Source organism: Quercus suber, unplaced genomic scaffold (assembly GCF_002906115.3).
Source record: "Quercus suber isolate HL8 unplaced genomic scaffold, Cork oak 2.0 scaffold_65, whole genome shotgun sequence".
In the NCBI taxonomy this organism is placed as follows: domain Eukaryota; kingdom Viridiplantae; phylum Streptophyta; class Magnoliopsida; order Fagales; family Fagaceae; genus Quercus; species Quercus suber.
Genome location: NW_027069530.1, coordinates 154,592 through 173,179, shown reverse-complemented (window position 1 = coordinate 173,179; position 18,588 = coordinate 154,592). Strand labels below are relative to the sequence as shown.

At 34.4% G+C, this 18,588-nt stretch overlaps 2 protein-coding genes across 2 annotated transcripts; both read left to right on the top strand.

The window, feature by feature from the left end:
• Positions 1-470: 470 nt before the first annotated feature.
• Positions 471-3,517, top strand: LOC112024861 (protein SPA, chloroplastic). Its single transcript, XM_024057511.2, has 5 exons — positions 471-768; positions 855-938; positions 1,061-1,112; positions 2,387-2,543; positions 3,171-3,517. Exons 1-5 carry the CDS (start codon positions 604-606, stop codon positions 3,190-3,192), a joined length of 480 nt encoding a protein of 159 aa, XP_023913279.1. The 5' UTR covers positions 471-603; the 3' UTR covers positions 3,193-3,517.
• Positions 3,518-5,689: 2,172 nt separating this feature from the next.
• On the top strand, positions 5,690-8,703 carry LOC111990871 (probable diphthine methyl ester synthase). The gene is made up of 6 exons (XM_024022645.2): positions 5,690-6,078; positions 6,167-6,291; positions 6,778-7,007; positions 7,679-7,718; positions 7,847-7,938; positions 8,223-8,703. Exons 1-6 carry the CDS (start codon positions 5,929-5,931, stop codon positions 8,441-8,443), a joined length of 858 nt encoding a protein of 285 aa, XP_023878413.2. The 5' UTR covers positions 5,690-5,928; the 3' UTR covers positions 8,444-8,703.
• The last annotated feature ends 9,885 nt before the right edge of the window (positions 8,704-18,588 follow it).

The following is an 18,588-nucleotide window of genomic DNA, read 5'->3' as shown; positions in this document are numbered from 1 at the left end:
TGATTATTCTTAGCATGATGTCATGATGATAATGAATAATAATCATGGAGCTCGCACTATAAGCCTAAAAGTAGAAATTAATTATATCCTATTTTTGGTTTCTCAAAAAAAAAATTCTATTTTTAAATATTAAAAAAAAATTATGATGCATATGGGGATACCCCAAATACCTTCCTATCGTTTAGCTCTTGGCACACACACAAGACTTGGGCATGCTTTGAAACTTGGGCCATTCAGATTCAGATTTCAGAGTCACAAACTCCCATTGGTCCTGCCAGAGAACAAAATGGACTTGTTATAGTTGAGGGCTTGGGCTGTTCAAAAAATTTAAGCCCAAATTTCACAAAATGCACATATATATACAGTACACAGCGGAGAATCCACGTGGAGGACCATTTGCCATTTGTGAATTGTGATACATGTAAGTCTCCAAGTGTATGGTGGTTAATATTTGTACCTACCCCACATATCCAAATCCACTAGTGATGGACTTCAATTCTAGCTGCTTCAGTTCCACACTGCTTCTACTGGGTGAGAAACAAAGTCTTTCACACCCTGTGTGTTAGAGATAGAGACCTCACAAAAATTGGACTACATTAAAAAATGTCACTAGCACCTTCACTCCCTCGCTTGCACTCTCCATTTCTTTGTTGCCCTCTCAAGCTCTCTTCACCTACCACTTCTTTTTTCTCTTACAAATCCTCAAGAAATCAACGGTCACCAGCGTCTTATCCATGCATTCGAGCTCTTGATCTTGATCAAAACACGGTTCTTTCTCCATTCCCTTTTGTTTTTGTTTTTATAATAACATATTCCTTGTTTCTCTATGAGTGATTTGGAAATAACATTTTCAGGTGGTGGCAATAACTGTTGGGGTTGCTAGTGTTGCAATTGGGATAGGCATTCCTGTCTTCTATGAAACCCAAATTGATAATGCTGTAAGTGCTTTTTCCACTTTCTTGTAAATTTCTAATTTTGTAATGTTAGATTTGGTAAATTCTATTTTGTTTTACTTGCTGAAGTGTACTAAAATTGAGGCTCTTTGTTTATGTTGCTGCAGTCAAAGCGAGATAACACTCAGCCATGCTTCCCTTGCAATGGCACCGGTGCACGTAAGTAATAGTATTAAATTGCTCTGAATTGTGAAATTTTCATGTTTGCCTTAAAGCTAATTGAGTGAAAATATAGAAAACTATAGAAATTTTATGTTAATAAAGAAGGAATGAAGATTGAATGGTATGTTCCAAATGGTGTGTAATATAAGAAGTTGATACTTTGTTTTATTTGTTCAATGGGTCAAGTTGCGGGATTCTTATCTATCAGTTTAATACAACTAAGATGGTTCTGGATAATGTCCATAATTTTCACACGATTTAGCTCTTTTTATAAAATTTTGCACCTCAACAATTCAATAATTATAGGGATACAAAATTTTTCACAACTGCTCATGTGGCCTATTGTGATTGGTTCATAATAAAAGTAATGTTAGTGATGGAGTTATGTGAAAGTGATGTTGCTCTAATGACAACCTGTGACCTTAGCAAGTTGTGAAAAATGTTATTAAAAAATTTGTGTCCTTAGGATTGCTCTGAACCATATTATGAGAATTCATTAAATGGATATTCCCCAATGTCAACTGTTAATTCTTGGACTAGTCAATGGGTTATAGATTCGCTTCATTTCTTTGTGGTTTTTGAGAAGTAGACTCAGCTTCTTATCTCTAGTGCTACCACAAGGTGTGGTGATTTTGGTGAAATTGTTTGTTATTATGGCGTAAAGAACCTTTTCTTGATTGATTTACATATTTACATGGATTCAATGTAAATCAATCAAGAAAAGGTTTTGAGAGAATCCCCCTCAACCCATTTTATGGCAATTCATACAACTATCCACGTGTATTAAATCACGACTCATTAAATTATTTAAACAAGTCACATGATCTATTAAATAGGTAATGTGACAAAAGGTACATGTGGATGGCCATTTGCATCACCACGTAGTGGGTTGGAGGAATTTTCTTCCAAACCAGGTTGGAAGTAAACTCTGTCCCATTTACATTCACAGCAGTTAACAGGCAAGAATTAGGATTTTACATTGCCCGTCACACTGCAGAACTATTCATAACTTATAGACTAACTTATGTTCAGAAACTTATTGACTTTTTATTAAAGCAAATTGCAAATGTAGGCTTAGATTTTATATAGAAAGTTGGCAACCAGGGTGATCAAATAAACTGTATATGCAATACCATATAGTTAAAAAAAAAAAAAAAGAAGGGCAGTTACTCAACTGCAATTCCATATTGAACTCAAATTTTTTTGGCAAGAATCAGCTTGATAGCTGTTTCAAATCTTTACTCTCATGAAAGTGGATAACTCTTCACCAGAGAAATGCAGATTTTGCCTAGGAACTGGTTCAGTGACAGTAGAGCTTGGTGGGGATGAGAAGGACATCTCTCGATGCATCAATTGTGAAGGTGCCGGTTCATTAACATGCACCACATGTCAAGGCAGTGGGATACAACCTCGATACCTTGATCGCAGGTATGGATTTCTTTAATATAACTTGGTTTTTTTCTCTTGTGCTGCCAAAAAATGGAGCAGAAGAGAAAATAAACGAAGTAAGGTAATAATTTTGACTACAACAGCTCAGTATATAAATGAAAAACCACTATGCCAATTGAGATAATAACATTAACAAGAAATTAAACTGGACCAGTTTATTACCTGTGTTTAGCCTAATAAGGTATCACAGCAATATTTAGATGTTGCTGATTTAATAAACCAAATAGTTTTAAAGTCCAGATTTCTGTATTGGGAATATATTGAGAAAGACAATTATATGTTTATGCAGTAGACTATTTAGTTAGTTCCAATTATGCAAATCCTACTGATGAGTTAGCCAATAGATCAGCTGGTTATTACTAATAACTTATTAGGTAAGATATTCCAATTGAGAAATTAGTATAATATATAATGACACCACTTAACCCAAAAGATTAAACTTATGAGTTTGAACCTAATTATGTTATATTAATTTCTTAAGTTCTTAAATTTTTTCTTTGTGGGACTTCTAGTCATATGTGTATAACCAACATGAAATACTTGCCTACTAAAAAATATGAAAAAGCTTGAATTTTTGTTGACGGAGTGCATATTTGTTTTGAACAGAGAATTCAAGGATGATGACTGAACCCAAGAAGAAGTAGCAGTGATTTTGATTTCAATACATTGGAAAATTAACTCATTACTAGAGAAACAGGAAGAGATCCGCATTTCCTACATGTGTTTCTATACACCTACTATACATTCTGCCAAAGTGTTTTTCATGCCTTTCTGTTGTACAATTTGATTATTGATATAACCATCCACCTTCATTCTTTTACTAATGTTTGTTATGATATACCAAATAAGGCTGAAAGAATAATCGGCGCACTGTTTCTTTGGCTGAAACAGGTTGAAAATTGAAACCTAGTGTCATGTATTTTTTTCGATAAACAGCTATCCAACTCCAAGAATGTGGGCACTCTCCAATCTTGTTTTTAACACACCAACTGCTATTTGATAAATGCAAGGGTTTCTATACTTGAAAATGTGCAAGTTTGAGAATACTATTTAGGCTTATGGTGGCAAATTTATTTGGGGATGGTGAATGCCCCCCTCCTGCTCTGATCCAACTAACCTCATCCTCTCCTAGAAGGGTTTTCCCTACCCAAAAGAAGAGATGGGGTAGGATCGGATTTTGCTAGCCCCACCTTGACTTGGTTGTATGTGTGTGTGTATATATACATAATTTTCACGCATATATTTAAATTAGTTATATATATTATTTATTCTATTTTATATATATATATATATATTCTATTTCTATTTTCAAAACACTTATCTCTCTTTCAATAGTCTTACCATCGTCCTTACCCCTTCGCTTTCCCATCAACAACAACAAAATGTTAAATAAGAATGGACAATCAAGTCTTTACTCAACTTATCGTGCTCCAATTTTATGCAGATTGTTTTTATTCCATAAGAGGGTATGGGATGGGGGCAAGGCATCCATGATCCAACTCAATCTCGTTCTATTATCATCCCTATTTTTATGTTCTTAAAAAAACTCGAATTCTCATCATTACTAAAAATTGTGTTGAATGGCAAGATGGTTGCAACAACCTTATAGGTCATCACAACAACTACTTACAAAGAACAATAAGATGAGAACTACGACTAGATTTGATAAAATTAGATCACGCCCAATAGCACCTATAAAAAAGGGGTATGAGTAATATGAATGGTAACTTATTATAATTTGATCTGTTATTGAATAGGTCATTCCCAAGCTGACCCATCTTGACCTGTTTGCTTGCTCTCTATTACAAAGTTTAATATGATTCATAATATGTTAACCTAATCCATCAAAGATTGGGTATGGATAGAGAATAGAAGGACGAATCATTGGATAGGGTGGGATTAGACTATGAGTGTATCAACCCCTACTCGAGGATAGGGAAAACTGATATGGAAAAGAGTAGGGCAATTCAAACGAGATGGTAACAACGAAAGTACATAAACAAGTGTTTGGAAGGGTAATAGTATATTTATATATAAAGAATTAAATTATAAATGTGGGGCCAAAAAATCGAGTAGCCTTGGCCCACTTCAACCCAGGCCCAAATGGCCCACGCCGAGGACGCATAATGGGTCTGAGGATGACCCTATCCTCGGGCGTCCGAGACCTCGGTACGGAGAAGGGTAAGCTTTGGGCGAACTGTCACCTCGGCATTGAATACGCTCACCTAACCCTTCTGGACGCATTAATGGGGATGTAACCCCTTGACAGGGCAACATTGATCAGGGGGAACCACTTGAGCACGGATATGACCTTTGATGGGATAGACGGTCAGGGAGAAGGCCAATAGATGATCGACAGAAGGAAGAAGGAAGGGGGAGAGTGAGAGATATATAAGGAAGAGAAGCAAAGTGTAGGGAAAAAGAAAAAAAAAAGAGGAGGGGGGGAAGAAAAAGGCTCCTCGGCCCATGGCCGAGGAGCATCCCTCAGTTGTAAATTGTTCTTAGTATTTTTCAATAAAAAGGAAAGTAGTTCATGCCTCTTGCACGCCGGCGAGCGCCTAAACCTTCGATCCACTCTTTACAAATTCATTGTTCTGGGTTCGTTGGGCCCTTAACCCATATCCTTTGGGCTTGGGCAACAAAAATTGACCCTACAATAAATAATATATATTACATAAAAGATTCAAATAATTATATATATATATATATAAATGTGTGTGTGAGAGACTTATAAACTTATTTGTTAGATTTTGGGCTAGAGAAAATCCAAAAAGTCTTAGCCTCTTAAGACACACTTAATTTTATATCCAACTGAATTTTAGTTAGCTCAACTAGTAAAGTTTCTGATAGTTGAATAAGAAATCTAGGGTTCAGTTTCTGCCTACACCAAAAACCGATTAATGTTTTAATCTAATGATAAAGAGATATTACCAGAAACAAACGCAATAGGTTAAAACTTAAAAAAAAAATTTATATCCAATTTTTCAATCAACTATCTTGTCAAGATTAGTACATGACAATAAGTTTTTTTTTTTTTTTTTTTTGAGGGTAGTATACATAATAATAAGTTAAATGTTAGTAATTGAACCATGTAAAAATGAAATTGCTTCAGCCTTCAAATAAGTTAAAAAAATAGCATGATGTGAAATTGTAGGCGGGTAGTGTTGTCGGAGAAAATTGACAGAAGGGGCGGGGGGGCATTTTTGGCATCCTGAAATAAACTGGTTTAGTCTGTCCGTCCGACTTGTCTTCACTCTTTAACCCGCATCCAATCAGGTAATAGCCGCCGCCGCCAGCCACAGCTCGAATTTGATTCATAGTTTTCAGTCAGACTCACAGTTCGGGGTTTACGAGCTAGAGAGAGATGTTATTCATAGTAGGCCTAGGACTGGGCGATGAGAAGGACATAACTCTGAGAGGTTTAGAAGCTGTGAAGAAGTGCGAAAAGGTGTACATTGAGGCCTACACTTCTCTCCTCTCTTTCGGTCTCTCTTCCGATGGCCTTTCCACACTCGTACGTACCCTCTTTCCTCTCTCAATATTTGCTTTTCTTTCTTTTTCAGATTATTTTGGGTATTTTTTTTATTTTTTAATTGGAGCAGGAAAAATTGTATGGGAAATCAATTACGCTTGCGGATAGGGAAATTGTAGAGGAAAAAGCCGATGGTATTCTATCTGAGGCTCGTGAGTCTGACGTGGCTTTCCTTGTTGTTGGGGATCCTTTTGGGTATGCTACTTTTCTTGTTTGTTTTTGCTTTTGTGGTTTGCTCTAGTAGGATCATATTTGGGGTTTATTGAATTATTGTGTGTGTGTTTAAATGTAAGCTTTTGAGTATTGCAAGTGAAGAAACATTAGTTTTGCACTAGTGGGCATTGGTATTTTATCAATTAGGGGAAAAAGAAAAAAAAAAAAAAAATCAGTTAATGTTCAGTATTTGGAGTAAAATCTTGCATGGAGCTTAAACTCTGCATCGGTTCTCAAATACCATAAATAACAGTTAATGTACATGTATAAATCGAGGAATGATCCAAAATTTTGCCAATAGCCTTGTAGCAAAATTGGTTGGCATCTCCTAGTGTGTTCATGACATCCAGGTTCAAATTTCGCAAAAAAAAAAAAGTACAGATTTCAATAGGAGTAACATAGTTCTTTATTGGATTTGCTCTATTGGGTGTATTCTTCGTCTGTTTAATGCTTTGGTTTCAAACCCAGAGCAACTACACACAGTGATCTTGTTGTACGAGCAAAGAAAATGGGGCTTGAAGTCAAGGTGGTGCACAATGCATCAGTGATGAATGCAATTGGTGTATGTGGGCTACAACTCTACCGCTATGGAGAGACCATTTCAATACCGTTCTTTACCGAAACATGGAGGCCTGATAGCTTTTATGAGAAGATTAAACAAAATCGCTTGCTCGGATTGCATACACTCTGCTTACTAGGTGAGGTTCTCCCAGCTTTTATCTCTTCAAATAAGAAAGACATAGCTTGGTATATCAGTAGCAATCTCTTGGAATTACCCAAACACGTTTACCCAATTTTATGTTATAGACACACACACATATGCACACACTTCAAGTAATTTAGAACAAAGGAGCACTGACTTTTGCATTCACAACAATGTTCAATCTAAATGTATTTCTGTGCATTTTAAATTATAAACCTAGCTTAGGTATCTAAGTCCATCTTTATGGAAGACTATGGCCTGTTACTTTACTCATGTATGATGGCATCATAGTATCAGTGTGTGTTTCTCACCGATCCCTCAATTATGAACAGGCAGCTTTTGATGGTCTTTTCTGTTTATCAAAATCTTGGACAGTCAGTCATCCTGGTTTAGAAACATAGAGGCTAGACCTCATAGCTTTAGGTGTCTGAAAAAGCAACATAGCATCTAGAGTGAATGACTCTATATTCTAGTCCTGGTAGCCTTTGGATTTTCTGAGAATCTATAATCCTTTCCTTCTTTGTGGACGAACATGTGCCACTCACTTATCTAGTAAAAAGAAAAAAGAAAAAAAAAAGTTATCTGAATTTTGGCTAGTTTGCGATTTGTGCCATTTCTTGATGTCTATGCTAAAAAATGTCATTGCAAATTCTTTCGTTGCCGCAGATATACGGGTGAAGGAACCCTCTCTGGAATCTTTGTGCAGGTCTGTACTTAAACTGAATGATTGCCTTCTCAATTTTCTGTGATTCTTATGTTCTATACCGTTACTTCACTTCTACCAATGCTTATACTGATTATGATTTCACTGCTTTGCCCCTTGAATTCTTACAGAGGAAGAAAGCAGTATGAACCACCTAGATACATGACAATAAACACTGCCATTGAGCAGCTCCTGGAGGTTGAGAAAACACAAGGAGGATCTGGTAAGGGTCATTTTTCCTCCATCCAGGCCTTCACTTTCAAGTGTAGATTTTGTGTGTGTGATGTGTTTGGTTCACCAAATTTACCACTTGAGTGTGATTTAAAATTTATGCAAACTGCTTGTATAAAACTGATGGCAATTGCCTGGGTGGCTACCTGCCTTCTTCCATGAGCTGATACCCCATATTTTGCCACAATCAATTCTCAATTGCTCTAAATATGATGTATTAAGTTTTGCAAAATAATGTGTAATTTAAGGACTGGTGATTTTTGCATTGTCCTGCAGCCTACAACGAAGACACCGATTGTGTTGGATTTGCTCGGCTGGGAAGTGAGGATCAGATGATAGTTGCAGGTACAATGAGGCAACTACAGACGATTGATTTTGGAACACCTCTGCATTGCCTTGTCATAGTAGGCAAAACCCATCCAGTGGAAGAAGAAATGTTGGACTTTTACAAATTTAGAGGAGAGAGTTTGGAACGGATTGATGATGGGACCATATGATTTTTTCTCTAGAAGGGATAAATATATACTGCCTCCTTATTCAAGTTGGTTAGTTTGGTATACCTTTCTATTTTTTATTTATATCTGCCTTAACCCATGCCGCCCGAATAGAACCAACACTTGCAAAGAGGTTCCATATGAACCTCGGCACAGCAGTTTTGTTCCACCCAGCCACCTTAAACAAATTTTGCATATCTTTTTAAATTTGTATGAACTTTTGTCGATTGAGGTAAATGTTTTTTTTGCATTGTGATGTTTCACTGCTTTGCACGAACTGAACATGGTTTAGAAGATTTGCCTTTTTTTGGTTAATAAATTTCTATTAGTACAATGATTAGTTTTCTAGGCCCTTTTTTAAAAAATATATAAAGAAGATATAGTTTTATTCATGAGAAATTTGGAGTTTTGGGGTTAAATATTTCTCCAAAAGCACCTCTATCCAAGCACTAAATCCTCGAGGCATGTCTGGTCAAAGTATGGGCTACTTTGTTCCCCATATTTGCCTATATGGGATATCTTGCACCCTATGAAATCTTTGAAAGCCTTCTTCAGTTCTTTCTGCTTCAGTGCTTGGATGGTTGAAAGAATATCACTTTCCATGATAATCTGTTGAAAAGCAAAGCTTGAAAAATTGCCACAACTTATTTATGTTTGGCTTCATGAACCATTCTTATCTTTTTACTTGTGCAAGCTGCCATTGAGCCTTGAAAATCTTGCGCAAGCTGCCATGGAGGGATCTATCTCACTATTTCTTTGGCCTGTTGGAATTCTGTCAAATATTATGTAGCACTTGCTGAGTTATGTGTTGCATCATTAGTTTTCTCCTATGCTGGATCTTGTTTCACTGGTCCCACTCTCTCTATGCAATGGTAAACGCCAGCTCCGGCCCCCATTCAGCATGTTATCAACCACCTCCCAAAACACACTCACAATGTTGACCTGTTGCGTGAGCCTCTGTTGTATACCATCAAAAAAACTACTGACACCAACTTTCTCATAACCTCACAGTGCATGAGAAGTGGATTCCTTTATCTCACTGGCATGCATCACACCTGACTTCACTCGGCAAACATCTTGATTTTATTTGCCACATTCATCTTCCACAGTTGTTTTAATATTCATTTTTTGCAAGGGGGTGGAGTTGGAGTTTGAACCCTTGTCCTCATATGAAAAACCAGGCAATGCCACTGAGCTGCAAGACTCGACTTCATCTTCCATGGTTTTCTTCAAATGGATCACATTCTTTCACCATTTGAGCTTTCTCCTCTATTGCTTGCAGATTTCATGCTCAAACCAACCCTATATGTACTTTTGACCATGAATAAGTGTTTGTTAATTACCAATCCAAATAAGCTTGTCCTTCAGGAGTGAGTTCCTACGACGAATCTTTTTTATTTATTCAGCTTCATGACACATAAGCACCATATCTATCAAGTCCTTATTCCATCGCTTTGAACCTCATTGATTAATTCCCTCACCTTCAAATATTCTTGTAAAATTTTTCTTGGGAATACGACCTGGTACATAGATGGTGTTAGTAGCCACCTATCATGCCATATTCGCACTGACTTTCTATTTCCAATTCTCCAATGGTTGCCCTTATGAATTACGTTTCTAGCTTTAATGATACTAATTAAAGCGTATGAAGCTTTTTGAAGTAGTTCATGACTATCTCCTCCACATTAATACTGAAATAGTAACAGAAAACTGTTCAAACTTGAGAGTGTGGCTTATTTATCACACAATATTAGAATGAACCCTTAGGGCAAGAATTACTGTAGATAAGATTTTGGCAATTGATAATTGTGGAACTTTGTCAAAGTAGATTTCACTGTATCCTAGAGCCAGTTTGCAATGCAAATAATGCAAGAAAAAAGAATGTGTTTTCCACACATTTGTTGTTTGAGTATCGATCTAACATTTACTTCGTCTTTAATTTCACAAACTTTGGCCCCAACATCTATCTCATGTTATACTTATCCAAAAAAAAAAAAATTATCTCATATTATGCACTTATGCTTATCAAAAAAACATTTATCTCATGTTATTTCATACTCTGCTGAGAAGAAGACTGAACTGAACATAAGAATGTAAGACCAAATGCATTCAACTTGGATTAATTCTAGTAACATGCTTTATATCATAGATAACTTACATTCAACATGATTTTTACATACAAAAACTTGGTACAACGGTACAAATACATGATCTTTTGTAATAAGACTAATAATAAATAAATTTTACGACAATTTTCAAAACTTTTGCGGTATATAAGTGAGTATAACTTTTTTTGTTTCATGGCTGTAAGATTGATGGTCGTTAGGTGTGTGAGTTTGACATGCTCCCTCATTTGTTCAATTTGACCTTCCATCCAGAATTTCCGGGCTTATTGCGCCTTCAAAGATTTGGCAAGCCCTTAAATTTAAAGAACATTATTGAATGTCATCTACATTCTTCCAGAATTTCCGGGCTTATTGTGCCTTCAAAGATTTAGCAAGCCCTTTAATTTAAAGAACATTATTGAATGCCATCTACACTCTTGAGCAAAAGTATGATAATCTTCAATTCTGAAAATAAAAAAATAGAAACAAAATTAATATATTGGTCTAAACTATATAGATTATAGCAAACAGACAATGTAGATCGTGCATTCTGCATTCTTTAAAGCAAAAGGTGGGGCAAATTCTAAGCACTTAACATATATAATGTCATAATTCGAAGGCAGATGATTTAATAATAAACACTGAATTGAAGAAATATACATACGTTTGTGGTAACAAGGTTGAGTGTCTTTCGAGAACCAAGCAGACTGAGGATGCTTTTCATTGAATTTTATTTTAGTTTATTTTTTGTGATCTTCAGGTTCTTTAGGGACTTCATGTGATTAGGTTTTCTAAGTCCTCTCTTTACTTCAATTTATATGGCAGTATTATACTGATTTTTTTTTTTTTAATAAAAATATTATACTGATTGCAGCCTTAAAAATTAAAAATAACCAAAAAAGATAGCTATATAATTTTTGGCAATACACGAAAGAAAAATGCTAATGTCTGAACAAATTTTCACCAGACTTGTTTGGCTTTTCTGCAAACAAACTGAAGGTCCTGGACCGAGACAAGACAAGTAAAGCAAGACACAAAGCTCTATTGAGAGTAGCAAGGAATGGAAAATTTATTTTCTGTTGATCAATGCAAATTATGAATGTTAGACAAGTGAAAACAATAAAAATTATAAAATACTTCAACATAAAAATACTAGCCTGTACGTAGTCTATGTCAAAGACATGATAAGCAAGAAATGGAAGAACATAGCAAATTACAAACAAGAGGACTTGGTCAAGAGTTTTAGGACATACCAACCCTAGCCAGGGATAATTTCCATAATCCACACTGGTAGAGGAACCAAGTATGTGGATTTCCTTTGGTGCCTGCTATTTTTTGCCTGAGTGCTGAAAAATGATTATTAAACATCAAACAGTTAGTTAGCAACATAACATGATGGTTAATTGATTGTTTGAACTAGGATAAAAACCAGAATTCAATTTGTAATTTTGACCCCTTAGTAAAAATTTAAAAAAAGGTGCTACAAATCCTTGGAGGATATAATCCTAACGGATCCTTAAGCTTATGCTAGTCTGAGAATATAGTTAGGATGTGGAAATTTTGGACTGGTACCATGCAACTGAAATTACGAAAAACTAAGAAAAACTATCAACAGAATTCCAATATGAAGTATTTGGAAAGGGTAAGTGGGGAATCTAAACTTCAATTGGTTTTGGGCCAAGGAAGGCAAAAAAGTAATGATCCTAATACATCTATGGTTTGGTTGAGTATAATAACTCATCTTTTCGATTTAAAAAAAAAAAAAAAAAAGCTGAACATTTTGTTTTTCCATCCTAAATTGATTCATTCTTTGCATCTAAGAAAAGATGCAAATATTATCCCCGAGAGGACAAACTAAAAGGAATTGGCGGAGAAACTATGTGTTATATATCATTAGTTTGTAAGTTTTTTTCTTCTTCTTATATCTATATTAAGATATAGAAATTTACTTTGAGAGAGAAAGAGAGAGACAATGAGCGGTTTTCTACTCTCACTTTTCTCATACATTGGTTAATACTGCAAGAAAGTTTTACCAGAAATGAAAGAAGAAAAATGGATTCATAAAACTTTAATCACTGAATCACAAAACAAAGAAAACACAAAAAAAAAAAAGAAAAAAAAAAAAGAAAAAAAAGAAAAGGGAGACGAGGTTGTGGACATGCCATTCAAATTTAGATTTAATAATTCTGGAAGCACGAATATATTCTGGTAAATCATTGATCCAATATTGTTGGACATCGTAGTTGAATTTTGCTTTGAAGAATTGGTCTTCAAGGACCTTAGTCTCCATGGTGGGTTTGGGGAGATAGGGGTTGCTATGCCTATATGTACAATTACAAGAAGCATTGCGTGAAAATATAGGATTAGAAGAATCACCATTAGTATGGGGTATTTATGCCAAAGGCCTGGCACAAAGATTTGAGGTATTAAATTTTTTGTTAAAAAAAAAAACACACGCGATGACACAAGTAAAAGCGCTTATTGCAAGTTTGGAAACGCAAGAATACAGGTTAGGTGCAATTCATTAGATAGCCATGAAAATGGAAGAAAATTTAATGTGGTTTCCATCTTTATTCCATTTGTAATCCTTAAAAATTAAAATTCTATCTCAGTCTCACGCACGCCAAACAAAAGCTCTATGATTCTATCTCGCACATACCAAACAAAACCATTTGATCACATCAAGAATCAGGTGGCAATAAATTTAATATAATTACAATTTGCATTTTCGGAAAACACAAATAAGGGTCATTTGTCATCATAACCTCTGTTACTAATTATTATTATTTTTTAAGATGCATTTAATCTTGCCAATAATTTTTTGAATGGCAAGTTATATATGCATATGGTGTGGTGGGTCTTAAATCTAAGAACTTGTTGGTTCAAGTTAGTTTAATTGGTCCAATAAAAAAAAAAAGTTAGCTTAATTAGTAAAGTTTTTTATCGTCAAATAAGATATTGGAATTCAAACCCTGCCTACATAAAAAACTAATTGGTGTCTTGAGTTAAAAATAAAAAGCAATTATCATGTAACGAATGCCATAAGTTAAAATTATATCGTTTCTATCAAAATTTAAGACCTCACCTACCATCCAATCTACAATCTTATATTTATAATCAAGAGGGTTGAAGAGGGCAATTTCTCATCCTGCCGAAAACAATCTAAACCACTTCATAATTTAATCTTACCCTTGCGATTATAATCTGATTTTTTTTTTCTCTCTTTTTCTTTGGATTGCTTTTTATAATATAGTTAGTGAATTACTGTCTTTTTTATAAGTTAAAATTCATTTAAAAAAATAGAAATATTTCCTATTTATCAACTTTTTTTAAGGTGCAAAACTTATAAAAGGAAAACAATGTCGGAAAAAAACAAGAAAATAAGGGTTTAATTAAAGAGAAAGACATTATAATATTTAAAAGTTAGAGTTTGGCTTACCTTCATTTTTTTTTAAAAAAAAACTAGAATCTCTTTTTCTTTTAATGAGAAACTGTCATATTATCTACTAACTAAATAAAATATGGAAATTAAAACCTACTACCACTTGCCATTGTATATTTAAAATAGAATGACATATCCAGTTAAAAAAATACTGAAAGTAAGTCAAACCCTAAAAGCTAAAACATAGCATTTATTATTGTTATACTCTTTTTGAACTACATTAACATAGCATTTCAATCTATTCAATCTAATTTGGTCAATTCAGAGCCAAAAAGCTTCAGTCCATTTTGAACTAATTGGGCCTTAAAGTCATTTTTTAGTTTGAGCTCAGAAATTGTTTGTTTTTCTTAATTTTAGGGTTGAAAAGTATGAGTTTTATTCTATATGGACCAATTTCTTTAATTTTGTGCTGAATAATAAAAACAAAATAGCCATTAAAAATTAGAGATATGGGCTCTTAGAATGCAATAAAAATGATAAATATTCAAAAAATTATCTTAAAATTCAAGTTGCAATAATATGAGCATTATACTTATATTTGGAAAGAAAAAAAATTGCTACAACTGGAAGGGAATATACTGGCGGAGGCTGCACTCAAACCATTGCAGCATATTCCTGCACATTATGTTGCGTTAACGCATTTTGTGGAGACAGAGGCTAAAAAAAGTAGCTATGGCACTTGCTTCTGCACTCATTATAAAGGGCTACGAGCGTATGTAAATTCAAACCAGAAACTAGCCAGTTTCTATTTGTGTGAGAAGTATACGAATTCCATCCACAACACCTATTGTTGCGTAAGTTCAGTTCCAAAATCTACAGCCCACAGGTTGCACAGAGTTAGTCCAATCAATGAATTATGAAGCTAATTAAGAACCAAACTATAACAGAAAATATGATTAGCAGCATTTATAAACAAACTATTTCCCCACAAAAAAGAAAACATATTAAGAACAATCTAGTTCACTAGAGCAAAATTATAATACTAAAACTGACATTTACATTTCCCAAATTAGCCAAAAAGTCGCGCAGTCCCCAAAACTAACTGCAGGTTGTTTTACCACACTTCCCTTGCAACCATGTCAACCGGATGTTGTTGCCTTTCAGAGAGATGAATGTTCCCCTTAAATTGGGGTCCTCAAAGAGGTCCAATGCACCAAAATAGAGAGTTTCATCAATGCCCGGTATCTCGTCCAGTGCTCTAATGCAATTAGTGATGGTAAATCTCTCATCACTTGGTGCTTTTGCAACTGCCCTAGACTTCAAAGCAGCAACCATTTCAAACATGGCTTCTGCCATAGCATTATGAATGTTAGACATGTGAAAACAATAAAAATGATAAAATACTTCAAAATAAAAATACTAGCCTGTAGTGTACGTAGTCTATGTCAAAGACATGATAAGCAAGAAATGGAATAACATAGCAAATTACAAACAATAGGACTTAACCAAGAGTTTTAGGACATACCAATCGTAGCAGGGGATAATTTCCATAATCCACAATCGTAGAGGAACCAAGTATGTGGATTTCCTTTGGTGCCTGCTATTTTTTGCCTGAGTGCTGAAAAATGATTATTAAACATCAAACAGTTAGTTAGCAGCATAACATGATGGTTAATTGATTGTTTGAACTAGGATAAAAACCAGAATTCAATTTGTAATTTTGACCCCTTAGTAAAAAAAAAGGTGCTACGAATTCTTGGAGGATATAATCCAAACAGATCCTCAAGCTTATGCTAGTCTCAGAATATAGTTAGGATGTGGAAATTTTGGACTGGTACCATGCAACTGAAATTACCAAAAAGTAAGAAAAAAGAGGATTAAAACTATCTCAATAAAATTCCTGTATGTAGTATTTGGAAAGGGTATGGGAAATCTTCAATTGGTTTTGGGCCTAGGAAGGCAAAAAAGTTCTTCCAGTCATCCTAATACATATATGTTTGATTGAGTATAATAATTTATCTTAAAAACTAAACATTTTGTTTTTCCATCCTTCATTGATTCATTCTTTGCATCTAAGAAAAGAGGCAAATATTATCCCTGAGAGGACGGACAAAAAGGAATTGGCGGAGAAACTATGCGTTATATATCATTATATTGTAAGTTTTTTTTTCCCTTCTTATATCTATATTAAGATATAGAAATTTACTATTTGAGAGAGAAAGAGAGAGACCAAATTAAGAGCGGGTTTCTACTCTCACTTTCCTCTTCCATTAGTTAATAATTCAAGAAGGTTTTACCAGATATTAAAGAAGAAAAATGAATTCATAGAAGTTTAATCCCTAAATAAAAAAAAAAAAAAAAAAACACACACACACACAAAAAAACAAAAAGGGGAGAGAGAGGGAGTTGTGAACTTGCCATTCAAATGTAGATATATTAAGTCTAGAAGCAAGAATATATTCTGGTAAATCATTGATCCAATATTGTTGGACATCATTTTGTCCTTGAACGTTCCAGCTTTGGCTGATGACTCGCTTCACTGTCCATCTACAAGTGCAGAAAGTGCATTAGAAATCAATAATATGCCAATTAACATAACAGTTCAATAACTTCTTGCTACGAAGCCAAGATTTTCAACTCCAAAATAAATTATATCAATTAAGGTATGGCTAGACAACGTAATAATCAAATTCATAATTAAAAGTATTTGGAAAATAACACTTACTAAATTGGGCCTCACATTCACCATATACTGGTTAAAAGAAATAAACCAAGAACTAAAGAATTTTTTAGATTTCAGGTGTAGTTGCTGAGTTTTGTTTCCTTTTTTACGGATGTGCAACTCATAGCAAAACATTTCTCAGAGGATTTTTCTTTAATAATAGAGGCGTGAACATAATAAATTTGACCTATAAATAATCTCATCAAATGATTTCTTGTAACCCCAGACAGAACAGCATGCAGCAATTTCTTTTTTTTTTTAAATCTAAATTTTTTTTTCTTTTTTATTGGTAAGTTAAACATGCACCCGGTTGGTCTTGAACCCATCACCTCTGATCTCACCCTCCACCTTGTTCTTACAAGGGATGGAGGTGTCATTTAAGCAAGAGCTCAATGGCAAAAAATTAATAAATTAATACCCTCATTGATTAATTCCCTCACCTTCACATCTTCTTGTAAAATTTTTCTTAGGAATACAACTTGGTACATAGATGGTGTTAGTAGCCACCTATCGTGTCATATTCTCACTGATTTTCTATTTCCAATTCTCCAATGGTTGCCCTTAAGAATTACGATTCTAGCTTTAATGACACTAAAGCGTATGAAGCTTTTTGGCCCAGTTTTGCCTCCAATAGCAGCCCTGTCAACCTCACCAATAAGATGGTTTATGTTCTAAGTTCTGGTGGTATTATTAAAAATATATTTGTAGTGCATGACTATCTCCACCACATTAATACTGAAATAGTAACAGAAAACTGTTCAAACTTCTAAGTACGATGAGAGTGTGGCTTATTTATCACACAATATTAGAATGAACCCGCTTCTCACTTTAGGGCAAGAATTACTGTAGTTTAGTGAATAGGATTTTGGCAATTGATAATTGTGTAACGTTGTCAAAAGTAGATTTCACTGTATCCTAGAGGCAGCTTGCAATGGAAATAATGCAAGGAAAAGAAAGTGTTTTCCACACATTTGTTGTTTGAGTATCGATCTAACATTTACTTCGTCTTCAATTTCACAAACTTTGGCCCCAACATTTATCTCATGTTATACTTATAAAATAAAATAAAAACATTTATCTCATGTTATTTCATACTCTGCTAAGAAGAAGACTGAACCGAACACAAGATTGTAAGACCAAATGCATTCAACTTGGATTAATTCTAGTACCATGCTTTATATCATAGATTACTTACATTCAACATGATTTTTACATACAAAAACTTGGTACAACAGTACAAATACATGATCTTTTGTAATAAGACTAATAATACATAAAATTTTACGACAATTTTCAAAACTTTTGTGGTATATAAGTGAGTATAACTTTTTTTGTTTCATGTCTGTAAGATTGATGGGCGTAAGGTATGTGAGTTTGACATGCTCCCTCATTTGTTCAATTTGACCTTCCGTCTAGAATTTCAGGGCTTATTGCGGCTTCAAAGATTTGGCAAACCCTTATATTTAAAGAACATTATTGAATGTCATTTACACTTTTCCAGAATTTCCGGGCTTATTGCGCCTTCAAAGATTTGGCAAGCCCTTTGATTTAAAGAACATTATTGAATTCCATCTACACTCTTGGGTAAAAGTACGATAATCTTCAATTCTGAAAATAAAAAAATAGAAACAAAATTAATATATTGGTCTAAATCAAGAAGACACTGTATAGATTATAGCACATAGACAATGTAGATCGTGCATTCTGCATTCTTTCAAGCAAAAGGTGGGGCAAATTCTAAGCACTTAGCATATATAATGTCATAATTCGAAGGCAAATGATTTAATAATAAACACTGAATTGAAGAAATATACATACGTAATACGTTTATGGTAACAAGGTTGAGTGTCTTCCGAGAACCAAGCAGACGAGTGAGGATGTTTTTCATTGAATATTATTTTAGTTTATTTTTTGTGATCGTCAGGTGCTTTGGGGACTT

Bases quoted from the DNA above. Each gene is read 5' to 3' on its own strand.
- LOC112024861 (XM_024057511.2), top strand. From the start codon at position 604: ATGTCACTAGCACCTTCACTCCCTCGCTTGCACTCTCCATTTCTTTGT. The intron at 939-1,060 runs GTAAGTGCTTTT...ATGTTGCTGCAG, and splicing joins AAACCCAAATTGATAATGCT to TCAAAGCGAGATAACACTCA. The intron at 1,113-2,386 runs GTAAGTAATAGT...ACTCTTCACCAG, and splicing joins TTGCAATGGCACCGGTGCAC to AGAAATGCAGATTTTGCCTA.
- LOC111990871 (XM_024022645.2), top strand. From the start codon at position 5,929: ATGTTATTCATAGTAGGCCTAGGACTGGGCGATGAGAAGGACATAACT. The intron at 6,079-6,166 runs GTACGTACCCTC...TAATTGGAGCAG, and splicing joins CCGATGGCCTTTCCACACTC to GAAAAATTGTATGGGAAATC. The intron at 6,292-6,777 runs GTATGCTACTTT...TTTCAAACCCAG, and splicing joins GTTGTTGGGGATCCTTTTGG to AGCAACTACACACAGTGATC.